At 25.5% G+C, this 18,475-nt stretch overlaps 1 protein-coding gene across 2 annotated transcripts in view; it reads right to left on the bottom strand.

The window, feature by feature from the left end:
• The window catches only part of LOC107440473 (AP-5 complex subunit beta-1), a 34,189-nt gene extending 15,747 nt beyond the window's left edge, over positions 1-18,442 (bottom strand). Inside the window, exons 1-10 of one of the 2 annotated variants that reach the window (XM_043049035.3) lie at positions 18,189-18,442; positions 17,571-17,665; positions 15,810-15,933; positions 15,580-15,711; positions 11,338-11,459; positions 10,047-10,080; positions 8,900-9,040; positions 7,108-7,182; positions 5,971-6,117; positions 1,071-1,194 (exon numbers count right to left, since the gene is read on the bottom strand). In XM_043049035.3, the coding sequence (XP_042904969.2) occupies positions 1,071-1,194; positions 5,971-6,117; positions 7,108-7,182; positions 8,900-9,040; positions 10,047-10,080; positions 11,338-11,459; positions 15,580-15,711; positions 15,810-15,933; positions 17,571-17,665; positions 18,189-18,323 (1,129 nt within the window). In that variant the 5' untranslated portion in view covers positions 18,324-18,442. Of the gene's footprint in view, positions 1-1,070; positions 1,198-5,970; positions 6,118-7,107; positions 7,183-8,899; positions 9,041-10,046; positions 10,081-11,337; positions 11,460-15,579; positions 15,712-15,809; positions 15,934-17,570; positions 17,666-18,188 lie in introns of both variants that reach the window. The other variant, XM_043049034.3, reaches the window with a different exon arrangement.
• Between the last annotated feature and the right edge of the window lie 33 nt (positions 18,443-18,475).

Consider the following 18,475-nt stretch of genomic DNA (forward strand, 5'->3'; position numbering starts at 1 on the left):
CTTGTGCTTTGAATTTAAAAAAAAATATTGAAATTTGATAAATCCAAGATTTGAGAATATAGTTAGTACAACTAAAGGTTTTGATATTTATCATAAGTTAATACATATATGTATATATATATATGGGGTCGAAAATTATATTGCCCGAAATGTGTGGCACACATGCATTTTTTACGTCTACATCCCCAACTGGGAATATAAATATTCAGCCAGGAGTACTGTAAAATATCTATTATTAAGCACAATTTAATATAAAAAAAGAAAATTAATTTTGTTTAATAAAACTTAAATAGTATTAACCTTAATATTTCATAAATAAGAATTTATTAAATAAAATAAGCTTATTATTTCTCGTCTAGCCATGCTTATTTTTGTTTTAAGAAAATAATTAAAATAAAAGTCTGTAATGCTATAGTAAAGTAGTATGTCGAAGGTAAGTAATATGCTTGCCAATAGTACTTAATTTTGATTATATTACTTCTTTGTAAATAATAATGCTCTGCATTTATTTCATTAACACTAAATGCTTTCTTTATAATAATACTTAATACTTATAATTAATATTTTTTTAAAAAATGTTGAAGTAGACATAATGTTGCTTTTATAATTTTTTCTTGACAGATTAATAACAGAAACACTCATATGTTCTCATTAATATGTTATTGAGTAAGATGCCAGAAAATGAAAAAAGTTAATCTGAAAATGTATTTTGAGACTAACCCGCCCAATTTTACTACCAGGCAATATTACTTTTCCGATACGCAAGTAAAAATTATGAGATTTTTAGAGTCCAGATATACATATATGTAAGAACATAATAGAATTATAATACAACCAATAGAATTATATAACAATCCAAAGATGAGGTTTCATTGGTATTATGAGGTATTTAATAAAAAAATAATAACTACCTATTTATATAAGGGTCATACAACAGTTTTTTTTTTAAATTTTCAACTATTATAAAATTATTAATGATTTGATTTTTAACAAAATTAATTAGATTGATTTATTAAAAAAGTTACTAAGTTTTATTAATTATTAATTTACAAATCTTAGATAATTCTTACTTTCTTCAGAATTTGGAGGAAGGGACAAAGCCAGAATGTGAGCCTTCTTCTCTACAGTAAGAGGACCATCAAATGGACTTGGTAAAAGTGTTTCAAGATCAGAAAATGATAGACATGAAAAAGCCTTCTAAAATTAAATGCATGCATAACCAATTTACTTAAAACATACAAATATTAAAATAATAGGTAGCATAAAAAAAAGTTGAAAAAATTCAACTTATATTGGACATAAAAAATTTCAAACACTCATATAACAGTCAGTTGTTGAGAAAGATGATGGTAGTTTAAATCATGGAGGTGACTGCATGATTTATGGCAATGTGATCAGCATTGGGTATGCTCATTGGGTAAGTTCAGTTATAATGATAAATAATGAAATTCAGACCATCTTTAAAGGTTAAAAAAAATGTCATAACTTTAAATGCATGTTTAGGGTGGCTACTCTCCAGATAACACCAATTTCCTTGAGATTTTCAGAGTAAAATATTAAAAAATGTACCAGATTCATGTGGTTTAAATTAGTGAAATTTTAAAAAATTGCATATATTTATATAAAAAAGAACTTTTTTTGAAAAAAATTTATTCTTAAAATTTGTTCTTTTTTGCATTTTAAAAGCATGTCTATTAGTTTTTGCAGTACAAAATATAAATAAAAAATATATCATCAGTCAACCAACTTATTATCACAATAGATAAATATCAGTTGTGATCAACAGATTTCACAATAAATAAATATGATTTTCAAGAATAAAACATGTAATGTTTCAATCATTCATATAGTTTTACTTTAATGCAAGAAAACTCTGTTTGGAAGAAAGTCGAAACAATTATTAGAATTATTTATTCAACAGAACTGAATTTTGCATCAAAATAGCAATGATGGCAAGGAATTAAATGATAATACCACTAGATAAGTTTTTATAAGCTTACAAACAATTAAAGATTGTGTAAGAATAGATTAAAACACACTAGCAGTGAGTTTATATGTGATTCACAGATTATAGGTATGAAACTGCTGATTGCCAATACTTAACTTCCAGAGAAAATTGCAAATTTCTTAAAGAATTTCAGCTTTCAGTTACACTTAGCTTTCAAATAGTGGTACTTTAAAATTCCCTGAAAATTCTAGTTTTCCTGATTCTAGCACCAATGGCCCTCCTGCAATTGTAGAGCAGGCCGTCATGGACTTTAAAGCTCCATAATTACGAGACCTATAGTATAATGGTGGTAATAACGTTAGCACTGCCCATAGCTGATTTTTCTTCTTCAACAGCTGGAACCTATCAATCTGAAGCTGGGTGGCCTTCAAGTCGAAGAAAAAGGGATAAAAATTAGCTTCCACAAACATGAAAACTGACCTCCCAAGAGTTGGTGCAGGGTGTATAAAGAAAAAAGCAATATTTAGGGGCACAACAGCAAAGGATCTCTTTGAAATAAATTTATACCTACCTCTCCCCCCAACCATTCTGCTAGGATTGGTTAAGAAAAGGAATGTTTTCTCTATTTATTTATGGTTGACAAGTTATTGCATTTTCGTACTACTTATTAATATAGTACTATTATGATATTTTCTAAAGAATTCATTTATACTATCGATGTTGATTATATCTGCTAGCACATTTTGAGAAAGAATAAAATGGCGATTGTAAGGCGCAAGGTACGCAGCCAACAACCAATTCAGGTAACATAGCTTCTGACAAACACTTTGTGTCTAATATGCTGAATCTTTATACACATGTTGCTCTGCTAAATCTCAGTATGCTGCTCTCTCTGTAAGTTGTTTTCTGGTATGTCATTTCGTATTTAACAATTCCCCGAATTACTAAACTATTCTTAAGAGCTAGACTTTTTCTTTCTATGTTTAGTTAAGGTTTCACAATTATAAGACTAACAGTATAACAGCGGCAATGTGATTGCTGCTTCGTGCAAGCTGCTTTTTCTATCTTGAGAAGCTGTTACCCATCAATCAAAACTAACCAAAGATAGATAACTGATTCATTACACTAACAATTTGGTGCCTTAACTAAACTGAACTATTGCAATGCCTAAAATCATCCTTTTACCTTTTTTTTTCTTTTGTGGAAAAAAACAGCTATCTACTTGTTTTTTAATGAGAAAGTTGTGTATTAAGGAGAAATCTCCATTCCAACCAGACCCGAACACTAAATGTTCAAAATGGGTAATAACTGTATATAAGGTAATAATAATCTAAACTAGAAAAGTAACAACTATCTGACACTAATCACCAGACTTTCTTGATAAAATTATCAAGATAGTCTGAATCAATTATCTGAATATAAATTAACAAAAAATAAAGACTAATAATGACTACAAAGATGTAATAAAAACACTACAATTGGATCTAGATTTAATTAATACATTAGAGCCTAAAATTTTGTTTGTCAAATTACGGTTATTCATAATATTAAAGTCTAAACTAAAAATTTCTTCACTTTACTTAAAAGCCATAATATGCAACTATACTAAAATATCCATAGCTAGAAATTGTACATTTTTTATTCAGCAACTAAAAATACAGTGAAGATCAGAAATATTTGTTCATTTCACTTATGTACATGAAAATTCTACTTTTTGAAAGCATTTTTCAATTTCATTTCTGGACCAAAAATTATAGCACAAAATATAGAAAACCCAAAAAGTTGACTTACAAGGGATACTAGGGAAGTGTGACTCGCCAATTTTGAAATAAACTAGTGGGATGTATGCCTTATGAGGAATAATTTTAGGGGGCAACATTCGTTTCAGCCCATAGAAGGTCCTATGAGAGATAAAAAATTATTCAATACATAGAAAACTCGGTATTTTATTACTTCAATGCAAACTATTAGTTACTGTAATTATCTCAATACTCCAATTAATTTTGTGGGACTTTCACGTACTATATAATGCATATTTATTGTCAAAATTGATTTCAAAATTTTATATATCTGTAGTTTTTCAGAAAAACCTGTTAGGTTAATTTAAAAACAAAAAAAAATTGGCATCAAATTTTTTAAATTTTCTTTTTCGAAAAATTTTTTAATATAAAAACAAGGGAACAGTAATAAGTTTTCTTTATATCATAGTCGAAATATAAGTCGAAATAAAATACGCATTTTCCCAAACTGATGGAATTTCTTGTGGGTATAGCTTATGTAACATCCAAAAATGTGATTTATAAAAAATTAATTTTTTTCATATTGTTAGATCTTGTAAAAAAATCTGAAATAATTTATGTGATTGCAGAAAATTAAATTGCATTTTTAAAAATATGTTCAAATTTTTTCGGCGGGAAATTTGAACTTAAAATTTTTTTATTATTTCAATTCCATTTTTTTCATAAAAGATCAATTGTACTGTATACGCAAAATTTGAGGTGATTTGTCACTTTAAGGTAGAAAATCCGTTAATACCTATGTCCTGTGAATTGTTCATTATTTTGTGAAAACATTGCTATTTTTCTAATATTATTCATAGAATAATTTTTATATCTCATATCCTAGCTAATTTTTGAAATATTTAACTTTAAAAGTTGGCATCCTCCTATCTTGAAACATAGGTTAGAGTAGCGCCGCCATATGAAAAGAGACTACACGTTTTTGGTCCGTGCTATTCTATATGGCGGCGCTATTTTAACCTATTCGTCAAGATTGGAGAATGGATTGGAAGTATATTAAACATTAATTTCTGGAAAGTACACTTTTTTTAGGACTTTGATTTTTTCAAAAATGTTTTCTTACATTTTGACTCTGATATAAATGAAATTTATTACTGTTCATTTGTTTTTATATTAGAAAATTTTTTGAAGAAAAAATTGTAAAAATTTGATGCCAATTTTTTTTTTGTTTTTAAATTAACCTAACAGGTTTTTCTGAAAAACTACAGATATATAAAATTTTGAAATCAATTTTGACAATAAATATGCATTATATAGTATGTGAAAGTCCCACAAAATTAATTGGAGTGTTGAGATAATTACAGTAACTAATAGTTTGCATTGAAGTAATAAAATATCGAGTTTTCTATGTATTGAATTATTTTTTTATCTCTCATAGGATCTTCTATGGGCCGAAACGAATGTTGATCCCTAAAATTATTGCTCATAAGGCATACATCCCACTAGTTTATTGCAACATTGGCGAGTCACACTTCCCTAATTTCCCTTGTTAGTATCTTTTCATAACATTTTTATACAATGATGCTATAATTCTTATTATAAGCACCTTTTCATTATTCATTTTTATAGAATGAATGATATCAAAGTCTAGTAACTGGAACACATTTTTACAATTTGAAACAAAAAAACATAACGTTCATGTTTTTTAATTTGCAAATTAGAGGGAGGATGGACATTGATGAATAAACATAAAAATCTTCCACTTTTATATCTTAATAAATTTACTAAAGGTTCCAAAATGTTTAAAATAATTTTTTCATAAAAAAAAATCACATTTTAACAAAAGAAACAAAAAAAAAAAATTTGGCCTGCTAAAATAATTTGTTTATTTGGGATTTATTGATTGTTAAATGGTGGTTTTAACCTTCCTTTAAATCTAATTTAAAGAAGGAGCACAGAGTGGGACATTGATAAACAAATAAATCTTTCTCTTTTGTATCTTAAAGAATTCATTTAAAAGTGTCAAAATGTCAAATTTTTTTTTTTTGCTATCCATTAAATATCCCTTAAATTTTGACAAAAGAGGCAATTTTTTTTTTTTTTTTTTGTCTGTTGAAATGAATTTGAGGTTTATTGTTTCAGAAAGGAAGGTTTCTTACCTTTCTTTAAATCTAAAATAAGGAAAAATGTGTTAAACTTCAAAATTTCAATAAATATTAATCTGTTAAATCAAAGTCCAACCGTACATGCAAATAAAATGAATTTAAGACATGAAATACTCACCTCATTATGCATAATAAAGGATTTTAACCAATCTAAGAACAATAATTTGTGAGATGAAGTAAGGCTAGGGTGAGTTGATAGATTCACAAGTTGCTTTAAAAGTTGTTTTTCTTCTTGGGTTGAAAGGAGATCAGAACCAAATGTTTCCTTAAATATTCAAAATACTTTATTATGATTAATAAATAAAATGGAAAATTAGTTTAATGATTTACTTAATTTAAAGAGACTCGAAATACATTCGATTTTTTATTCTAAAATTTTTTTTTTAAAAATTGTTTTATAGGAAAAGTTTTTTTTTTTTGGATTATTGTTTAAGTTTTCTAAATTTGATATCAATCAAAAGATTTTTTTTACTTATTTTTAGTCATATAAAAAAATTCAGAGGGTCTAAAATGTTTCAACTTTTGTTTTGATACTTTTTTTATAATATGTTCAATCAAATTAATTTATGTGATTTTCCGAAACAACACTATGTTATCACTAGCTAAAACAAATATGGTTAAATATTTTTAAAATTTCAACTATTAACTCAAGAAATGTAAGTAAATAATTCAGTTTATTTACAGTAAAATAATAGATTTTTATAACAGGCTCAATTTAAAATTTTATGAGATATAGTTTTAATTTTTTTGTAACAACTTCTTTAAAATTGTTAGGATTCTATTATGTTTTTAAAATATGTAATTTTTATAAAGCATTGAAAAAAGTGGTACAAAACAAAGAAAATTTTGATCATTTTGCTTAGAATCATAGTATTTTCTGAGAATACAAACTTACATTTGACATTTTTTGATTTGATGATTTAAGTATCTGTTATAAGATTTTTTTCACCACCATTTTTGAAAATTGTGTTACTTATAATAAAACAAATTATTTTTAGCGCTGATCAGGAATTTTTTTAAAAACTATATTTGAAACTTATATAACATTTAAACGCACCACAAATAAAATAATTAATATAATTTTATTCTCTTTTACAAGAAAATAAAATATTAAATAAAGAAAGTGAGGAAATAAAATTCCATGTGCAATAAAACTTCCTTGTTATTAGTAACCCATATTCTATGTCATGCAAAAAAAAAAAAAAAAAATATTGAAACATTAAATATATTTCTAGACATAAAAACTTCAAAATACCTGTAAATCAAAAGCAAGATGTATGAGAGGTACTTCGGAAGATAGTGTTAAACCATTAAAATATAGCTTAAAAGTCTGAAAAAGAAAAACTTGCTCAATGCATGTTAACAAGCTGAACATTATAAAACTGACTAACTTATAAGTTTAATATTAAAACTTAAGAGTTATTAAACTCTTATTAAGAGTTATTAAACTCTTTAACTAATTAAAAGTTATAAGTGTACATTTAAAAGATTAGATAAGAAAACTTATAAGTACACACTTAAAAATTTCAAGTATGCATTATATTAAAATAGAATACAAATTTTTATGCCACATTTTATCGTCGTTTTCAGTGCAAAGTACACTACAGAAAAATAACAATAAAAAATATCTATATAAAATCTGAAAGTTTTTATTTACTTTTTAATGACCAAAAGGCAGCATTAGTTAAACTAAGCATGCACAGAATTTCATACTCAAAGAGCATGCATCAAAAAATTAATCATTCATTTATTGACAAACATTGATGGTCTAAGAACTATAAATACTTCTACTATTATTCAAAAGTATTTTTCTTTTATAGACTTGAACTACTGAAAAGTCTATCACATCATCAAAAACACTACAAAAAATATTTAAATTCACTTTTCTGGCTAAGCATTTTTTTTCACCATTGAAACTTATATGTAACTGTTTGTGCTGTATGAAACTTGTATGTGATGTGTTTGAGAATTTTAACCTTGCTTTTGATCTTTTACTATCATCATCACAAAAGAAGAATGTTTCATTAGTTTGGAATTGATAAAGAAATTACACAAGCTTGTATCATTTACAAAATACTTCATAATATTTCTTTGGATTTTGGTCAGAAAAACTAAACCAATTCAATATCTTAAGCAAATATACTACATGTAATGTCTTTAATAAATATACACTAAAAGTTTTCTGTCTTTCCCTTCTGTTACAATAAAAAAAATTGACTTATTATTTTTCAAGACTGCTGAAAGTTTGACTGATTTAAGTTAAACGATGTGAGATTTTAATTTCGTTTTATAAAATAAAAATCTACTCTTTTAAATGTCACAAAGTTACAGTTAGAGAGAGAAATTCAAGTGTTACAAAAGCTGGAAAGTGTTCACTAAATATAACACATATTTGTATGATGCCATTAAAATATTGCATAAGCACCGTTTTTAGATTTTGAACAAAATATTAAAAAAAATAACAAATTGCAACCCTCCTCTTACAATAAAATTTCTTTCAAATTTAATTACTTTTTCCATTCATATGAACTTTTTAACAATAACAGTTGCTTACTTTCATGCATGTAGGCAATGGTCACACCCCTACTCCCTAGTCATCAAAAATAAACAAACTGCAATCCCTTCTATACATATACCAACCACAGCAAGGTAAATGATTAACTAATGATTGCAAAATTCACAACTTAAGCTTTATCTTAGTCTTTTTGGAGATTAAATCTTTTATGTTGTCTTTTAGTTAAAATTGTTCTAAAATAACTGTTTTATCAATACAAATATCATTTTAAAAAATATATATAAATAAATTAGATAAATGAATAAAATAAAAGAAAAAAATCTCAAGCCAAAGATGTAAAACACTTTAAATAAACAAACAAATAAAAAAAAAGAATTTAAATATCAATGCTTCACAATGCCTAAGAAATCAAATAATTTAAATGATGGAATACCAATTTTTTCAATCCCTATTAATTTATCAAAGCAGTTTTTAAAATCATTAGTATTTATCATGCATTAAATATTGTAATAATAAAACCAAGAAAACTTACTTTAGGAGAAAATTGTGATGTATTTTTCACTACAGATATTAAGTTTTTCAGAACTCTATATTGAGCAGTGTGGGTCAAGAGAGGATACAGCTCTAAAATATTTGACATAATAGTCGAGATTAATGACTTGTTATTTAAAACCTGTAAATAAACAAGAAACAAACAAAAAAATTAAAGAGTATTTCTTAATAAAATGTATTCTCTCACAAACAATACTGATCTAATTCTTATAGTTGTGAGAAATTTATTACGATCAAAATGCATCAGCAAAAAAAAATTTCACAGTCAATCAATATTTTTTAATAAATGGTTTTTAATATATTTAGAATAACAGCACCTCTGATGGCAATATCCTACCTAAAAACATTTTGCTGTTGCCTGATCAAACTTAATTATAACAATATTTGCATTTAGTAAATCAATTCATTGTATAAAATGTATGTTGCTTGCAATTACATCTCATTTATTTTGTATCAACCAGTACTATAATGCAGCACGGGTTTATTAATCTTTCTATCAATATTAATCAATTCAGATATTCAAATATTAATCTTTCTCTCTCATAAGAAGTCAAAGAGTGTGAAACAAGATTAACAACTGGAACAATTAAATTTTGCAACTTTTACTAGTATTTTGAGCACAAAAAAAATAAATAAATAAAAAATTATATCGAAAATCAAAATCTTTTGATTCTTAAAATCTATCATTTGTAAACACAAGCAAAAGGAGATAATTTAATTAAACACATCATTGCTCATTGCCTGAGATAACAAAATAGAAATAACACATCAATGTACATCCGCCACTAAAAATAAGTAATAGTGTTATAATGGAATTTTGAGTATTGTCATCCATAAGAAGGATAATAAATCAATTTTGAATAAGTATAAGAAACAGCAAGGCTGAAAATAGATTAGAAGGAAATTAATGAAAATTAGGGAAGGACGATCCTCAAGTGATTAGCACAATACAAATAGCAACACAGTAACCAAATAGGCAAATATATTATAAAAACATAAAAAGAAATTCACTTTTAAAAAAAAACCTACTTTGAAATGATTGGCAAATAAAGGAAATTTAAAACAATTAAATAGATTTAATAAGCGAATATCTTTAACATTACACAAAGAGTGGCAGTTACACTTACCATATCTTTACTTTCTTTGCCAGCCACATCAGTTCTGAAAAAACATTAATGTAAATCATAAAATATAAAAAAATATTGAATAGCTAAATTATTTCAAAGGTTAAAAAATATTTTAATTTATTATTACTGTCATAATTCTTTTAATTGATTAAAGATTAAAATATCTCAAAATGAATGAAATTTTTTTTATAAATGTTCAAGAAAAAAGTGGAATGCCTTAGTTAAAATAAAGAACAGTTATAGTTTGAGAAAAAAAACAGTTCTTAAATTACAAATCACCTTCGGTGTTTCTGATTTTTTTCTGAACTCTAAGCTGGTTGTTTTCCTGCAACAAAAACTTTTTCGTTTCTCACGTTTTACTTACCATCTTGGCCAGACTTGCCATATGTTATGGGCAAAAAAATAAGAATAAAGTTAGTTCAATAAAAGAGAAGTGATTACCTTAATATTATTGTGATATTTAACAAAGATTTTTGATGAGGAAATAAAACTATAATAATAGTAGCACTAGATAGTTATTTATTTATTTTGACACCCAGTAAACCAAAAATAATAGACAATTTAAAAAAATAATGATGGGAAAACTGTAGGAGATAGAATTAGTGATAGCTGTACTTTGCTGAGGAAACCAGAAAATTTATACCCACTCAGTCAACAATTTTGTAATTTTTGTAACAAAGCTCATTAACAGATGGCACTGCCATTAAAAAAAAATACAAAATATTATTTTCTAAATAGTTACTATTTGCAGCAAAAATTTACAACAAAATTAAAAAAGGTCCATGCAATTATTTCAGTTAAGATGCTTTGACAAACAGCAGCAAAAACAGAAACATAGTTTTATATTTATTCTAGGTTTTATAGATTCTAGGTTAGATGGGCATTCTTGGTTTTTCTTAACTTGATTTTTATCATTGGTCGTATCTGGGCCACCCATTAAATATTTTAATAAAATTATTTTTTTTATTTAACTGCTTGAGAAAGATTTGATTGCTTTTCCACACACGAAACCAATATTTCTCTAACTTATTTTTAAAAAAAATTTTAAAAACTTCATTTAGCACTAAGTTGAGAAACCATGTTCAAATAGTTTTTGTTACACACACCTTAATAAAGCGTTAACATAAACCTGCTCAGGTAAAGAAAAAAAAAAGATTACGTATTTTTCGGATTTCTAAAAATAATTTCATGAATTATGTGACTATGATGAAACTGAGGAATAAAAATTTGAAGGTAAGTAACCTAAATTAAATAAAAATAATAATAAATAATATTAAAGCTGTTGACTCACTTTTTCATGGATAATAGAGTTTCAGCACAAGTATTAAGCAATAAGACATAACTTTGGAAGGCAGCAGAAGTTTCTTGATCACAGGCTAGCAAAATATTTTCTATTTCTGCATGAAGCATACCCTATAAATATATATATCAGATCAGATAGATGATTTCACTAAGGTCTGGATAGCATTATATAGACCGGTGCAAAATTTTTCAGTTAAAATCATAAGAAACAATTGGAAGTAAAATCTATTCAATGGTTTCTGTCACAATATTTTCAGTTATTCCTTATAATAAACACCTTCAAAGCATTAATAATTTTTTGTTACACACGCCTTGATAACTAAATTGGTGATGCTGGTTTAAGACTAACTGACAGAACTATCGCTAGAATTTGCAGGGCCATTAATAAAATGGATCACTCAAGTAATCATCAGCAAAATCAACGAAATAAACTGATGGAAAAAATTTATTTCTCAAAAACAAACAACTAACACACATGCAAGTTCATTCAAGAATCCTGTAAAAACAAATGAATTTTTTACTTTGTTAAAGAAAAATTATCAGAAAATTTTAATAATATAGAAACTTAGCTTTTCAAAAATATTTTGAAAAGCTATTACAACTAAAAAAAAAGCATAATTTTGAAGGAAACTTTAAGGTAAAAAAAAAATTGTGTTCTGGAGAAATATTTAACTCTGAGAATTTTCAGTTACCCTGGATAATAATAGACCTCACAATGTAAGTCTTTATTACTTATCTACATACATTTTCTTTCTTTTTTTGATTACAGGGCTTTTAAAAAAATTGAATTTCCAGTAATTGAATACATTACCTTTCATCAAAAAACAAAAATTTAAAATTCATTAGAATTATTTCATAAGCATGCAATGATGAAAATTTTTTGCTTATGTATGTTTTTTCTCTAAATTTAACATACTACTTAACAAAAATTAGACAAATTAAAAAACTTTTTGTGTAACATGTTATTTTAAATTAAGTTCGTCAGTTGTGCGTAATTCAAAAACTACTTTATAAATTACTTTATAACTTACTTATAAAAGTTATATTTCTTGCAGTGATATGACTATATATTAAATGTAAACCTTTTGATTTAAGGTTTGCAAATAAACAATAATTTTTCAGCTGAACAAATTTTAAAAACTTCTCTCAACATGTTTCTTACAAAAAATGTGACAGTACATTCAAAGATCAAAATTTGTTTTAATAACCCCAAAAGGGCAATCCCACGGTCTTGGACATAAAAAATGAGCATAAATTTTTTTTTTTAAAAATTTCAAAAAATAATTCAAGTTTATAATCATAAAATTTCGTTAAGTTTATAATAATAAAATAATTAGTACATCATAACTTATCAAAAAGATATTTGATTCATAAAAACTGATTATAATAAGTTCGAATTAAATGGATTAAATTGTGGGTGTCGCATGTAAATCATATGAAAACAAAAAATAATTTCTCATTTACAAATTGTCTAAATTCTGAAAATTCATTTGTAATTTAAATGTAAACTTGACTGAATTTTGAAGCTGACACTTAAATAAAGAATTTTATGCTGTTATTAACTTGTAAAATGTGACGCATAATTAATTAGAAATTTTCCACTTTGGTGTTGGATACGGAATTTTTGGTGTCGGATGTAAATTCTTCAAGTTGCATATAAATTCAAGTTAGTGATAACAATTATAAATATTGAAAATTACTTTAATTTTTATTTAATTACTATAAATATTATTTTTCGATTAAATAGCTTTAATAGATTAAATAGTTGTTTTTTTTTAAATTATCTTCTATTTCCTGTTGAAATAGATGGATCAATGTGTTTTATAACTTTTTTCATCTTGTAAAAGTTAGTTGAAAAATCACTAATTTTAATTTTATATATCCCGTGTATACTAACAAGAATACAAATAGAACTCACATTTAAGCATGTTTTAGGGAATATATCATTTAAATTTTTTCCAAATAACATGTGGAAAAAATAGGAAAAAAATGCAGAAAAGTTTCACAATTTACACATAAAATTAAAAAAATCTATTGAAAAATATGTTACTGTATATTAAAAAGGAAAAAAAAAATTTATGAATAATTAGTTTATAACAATTTTTTCCCGAAAAAGAAAAAGATATTTTGGCATAGGAAAAATTATAATTTAATAGCTTTATTTATTGCCTGGATAAAATTAAATAATCATTTTGTACAGTTTTTACAATTTAATGTATTTGATGTTTCGAAGCAGACGATATTAATAGATATACCTTTTACTTGTATTGAGTGGCATAGCTAGCAGGAGACAAGAAAGAACATTTGTCCCATTTGTAGCCCTAGATATGAGCTGATTTTATGAAAAATAATTAAAAATGAATTCCAGAATAAATTTTTATCTCTTTTAAATACCACTCCCCCAGTTTCTTTAGTCAAATACAGGCCTAAAACTACTAACCCAATAACAATTTTTATCCCATTTGCCTAAAACTTGAATAGGAGACGTATTATTATTAAACTTAGCTATACAAGTAGACTTATTATTTTTTTAAATCACTTTCTGCAAATTGGTGAAATAATAAGAAACAATTAACACTTATCCTTTAATCAAAAACAATAAATATCTAAGTGAAATCGAAACTACATACATTAGAAACGTGTACTGTTAAATTTTAAACTAAATCAAATTAATGTTTTTACGTTGATGAGTTATGTTGATTTAAAGTTGTAAATTTTTGTTGAATGTAAAATTTAATTAATGAATTTAGTTTTACAGAATCTAAACTTATAACTGTCCCAAATAGTTCCCTTAACTCTGACATAGACACATCTATATTCATATTAGAGGGTGCAAAAAATGAGTTTGTCCCCAGTGCTGTAAGTCCTAACTATGCCTTTATTTGTATTGGTAAGTTTGGAACTTAATATCTGAATGCATATGGCAACCAATTAGCAAGCCTTTATGCTAATCTAAGTATACGCGTGTGCTTAAACTCAAAAACGGTTTTCTGAATATGGGCCTGAGTTCTGTTCTCAAAAAAATAAATAACTGCAGAAGGTTCTAAAAAAGTTTTGCTCCAAATACAAACACTTTTCAAGCTTCGAAGCAAAATGATTAATTTAAAATGTTCTTAATGAAGTTAAATTGTTTCTCAAAAAATTTAAATTAATTTGCTTACTTCAAAAAAAGGAAGAAGAAAAAATAAATAAAATAATAATATGTAAGAAAAGAAATAATATATAAACAAACTTTATTGATCAATTTTAAATTCTAAAATAAATACTTTTACATACAGCATAGTTAAGGGGATTTTATTAGATTACTGAGGTGAAATACATTATTCTAAATTAACCTATTAAACAGCTTCTATTCATATTTCACTAATTAGACAGTTTCTATTCATATTTCATTTCATTTAATAAAGAGAAAGAGAAATAATAAATGGAAATAGGTAAAACAAATATAAAGAAAGAAAAGCAGTGGTGTTGGATTTAAAAATAATTAATTATTAGTTTTCAATAAAAATATTTAATATTTTCAAAATCAAAATAAACTATACAAATGAGAATTAGAATCTTGCTTTAAAAGAAGAAAAAAAATAATTATGTAAAATCTTACTGGCACAGTGCAATTAAACATGTATTTTGGTTAAGACGTAAAATATCAAAAGTGCATTGTGGGATTTTTTTGTAATTTTTAAATCAAAATCTGAAATGTTTCTACACATTTGTGCAAGATAATCTGTTTTATTATAGTTTACTTTAATTATTTATTTCATGCAGGTAAATTTTTCGAAAAAACTCTGTACTTGTTTGAGATTCAATTACGATAGTCAAAAATTTCAAATTATGTAGCCCCTCATTTAACAGCCTATAACTTAATGAACACTGCTTGTATTAAGTTAAAAGTCATTGTTTTAGAATCTTCAGTTTTTCACTTTGAAAATACTTTGTCAGCTTAAAAATATTAAGCTATAAATATAGCCATCTGGTTGACCTTACTGTAGAGTTGCCCAAAAGTGTTTTTTCCTATAAAACAATAAGTATAAAAAGACCATTTACATAAAAATATGTTTTATCATAAAGCTTAAAAGCATATTTTCTAATTCACAAATGGCTTTTAGCTAAATGATATAATTTCAACCTCTATATAAAAGTGTAAATATAAATTTTGAAACCATCAAAAAGTTTGATATTATTCACTTGAATTAGTAACATAATTAAAAAAGAACGAAATCAAATAACTTACTGGATAAAATATCTCTAGCTCTTCCAAACAACTACATGCACTTGATGTTACTATAGGATCTTCTGAAATACTATAAATAATTTCTAGCAAAAATATCTTTATTTTCTGTATGAAGGATGACAAATCTTGATCCTAAAATAATTATTTGGAAAATAATTAATACCAAATATAAATTATTATCGAATATATAATGAAATGAAGTTAATAAACTTTACTTAGGAATTTCTTACCAAATCAAGTGTTAGTAAAATTGTCACTACAGCTATAAGTACTTGACTTTTCAAAAGCCTTTTTTCAGTTTTTCTTCCTAAGGTTTTGAATAGATTTGTCAGAGATTCAATGCATTGTTCCAACCTAACAATTAATAAAACAAGAAAAAAAATTATTATAATAAATAAAAAGGCTAAATGGCAAAAGTAAGTGCTATATTAGAACTAATTCTACAAATAAAAAAAAAAACTAACATTATAATTTTAATGACCTAAATATTTATTTTTTGTAACTGTTTAAAATTTAATAATTAACCCATAATAGGATAAACCAAGACGATAGGAATACAATTCATTTTAGTATGAGAAAATATTATGTTTTTTTTCCCATCAATTTCATACCATTATGAATGCAAATTTTTTAATTCATATCAGAACTGCTTTATCTTAATTTATGGTGAAGAAGATTAGTTCAATAAGACCACATCCACATGGGTACACTTATCCACAAAGGTATAGTTCCACTATTATCTAACTTTGACAACAAAATTAATAAAAGACAAAATTGTCAGAAACTTTGATAATTTTCCTCAACCTTTTGCCTATAATGACCCTTAGCATGCTAAAGCAAGTCATTCAGCTCCATTGCATACCTGCCAACTCTTCCGGATTTTCCGGAAGATTTTATTTTCATATTTAAAGTGGTAGTAAATATATACTATTTTTTCTTTTATAAACATAATTTTTAAATGATTTTGATCACCACTATTCTTTCAAAAACTAAGCACATATATTAATATGCAGTACTATCATGGTTGTCAACTTAAGTTTTTTCAAATGCAACATATTTGTTTGCTTAAAATTGAAGTTTTAATTCCATTTTAATACCACTGGGATAAATGATAATGGAAGGGATTAAAAGTTGGCAGGTATGCCGTTGGTTGAATCAGCAATAAGCAAAAGATTAATAATGCCAACTGCAAAATTTATTTGTAGCATAATAAATACACATCTTATTATTACTAATACATTATAAAAAAATTTGTATTTTAATAAGTAATCAGAAAAATAAGTTAAGCATTCTTAATAAACAATTCTCAAAAATGAGAATACAAATCAACATTCATATCACATGCATGAATATGACAAATTGTCATATTCGTCACATCATTGTCATTGGCAATCAAATTGACATTGTCTAAATCATTGTCATTGACAATGATTTAGAATGTTTACAAATTACTTTACTAACCTTGTATTCTCTGAATTACTAGAATCAAAATTGAATTCTTCACAAAATTTCAATATCTGAACAACAAAAGAAAATTTCTTAATTATTTTGATGATGATAAATTAACAAGAGTTCATATAAGGTGTTTATTCCTGAATTACTTTCAGGAACCATTAATTAGGTTCAAAAATTTTACCTTGTGCATTTTTGATTATCTTTTTTTTAAAATCGAGTTTTTAAAGAAATCTTATTTACAAAGATAAACTTTGCATCTTTAGAAACTCAGAAATTTACCAAAGCAGGGTCCTTATATATGAAGGAATATGAAAGTCTCGAATTTGCCAGAGCAAAAAGATGTGTTAATCAGAGAATTTAAATGAGCAAAATTACAAAAAAAGAGCAAATCGTGAAATTAGTTTTAATCTGAATTTGTTTCATCATAAGAAATAAACTACATAAAATAGTAAGTTATACAAAAGAAGCCAAAACAGGTAAATGTAATATCAATAATGTTGGCAAAAAATAATTTAATTTTAAAGCATTGTACTTACACATTTATATCAGTAATCAACAGAGAAGAATATTCTTGTAACAAAAGTAATATATGGACCTTGCATTGAGTTTCAATATGATCAGAGTATAAATCCTGAAATCAAAAATATATAGTTACATATATTTTTATTTAGTGTATTTGGGTTCATTTTATTAAAATCAATTAAGATATTGTTGTTAATAACTCATGTAAAGCATCCCCTTAATAACAACAAAAGCTATTTCAATGTCCCTTTCCCCTTCAAGGGAATATTTTCGGAATAATTTCCAAACTCTAATAAATATAGAGTAAAATAATAGAAAATTTTTATTCAAAGATATAAGTATCATGAAACACATTTTTTTCATAGTCCGTTTATAAAGCAAATATTTTTACAAACTTTAATTTCTTTAAAAGCTTCTGCTTCTGCAGTAAAATATATCATAACTATATTCTGTTCAAAACATACATTATTTCAATAAGCAATCTAATCTTCCCAAATTTTAAAACCTAAAAATAAGAAATCTTAAAGAACTAATTATTTTCAGGAGTGAAAAACATTTATGTATTAATTTCCCAATAACTTTTATGAAATGTGAATTTATGAAAGCTGTTTTAAAGTAATTATAAATTTAACCTTTAAAGCATCTAAACAAAATGCATCTTTAGTTAATTTCCTCCTATCTAGAAAGGCTTCTGGATTAAGACGAAATGTCAAAAATGTTTCAAACCAATCCTCCCCAAGCGTTGATTTTGTAATTTTTGAAGCCATATTTAATATTAATTTAGAAAGTGCTACATTCAGCTACTGGTATATTTAACATTTAGCAATCTTGCCCATTTTGAATAGCATATGATCGATTGTTTATTTACTTTCTTGGCGTTAGTGTTGCCACTCAAAAGTTTGCCACTTAATAAGCATAT

The sequence above is a fragment of the Parasteatoda tepidariorum genome, chromosome 8 (assembly GCF_982258835.1).
Source record: "Parasteatoda tepidariorum strain Cologne lab strain chromosome 8, Ptep-v5.0, whole genome shotgun sequence".
In the NCBI taxonomy this organism is placed as follows: domain Eukaryota; kingdom Metazoa; phylum Arthropoda; class Arachnida; order Araneae; family Theridiidae; genus Parasteatoda; species Parasteatoda tepidariorum.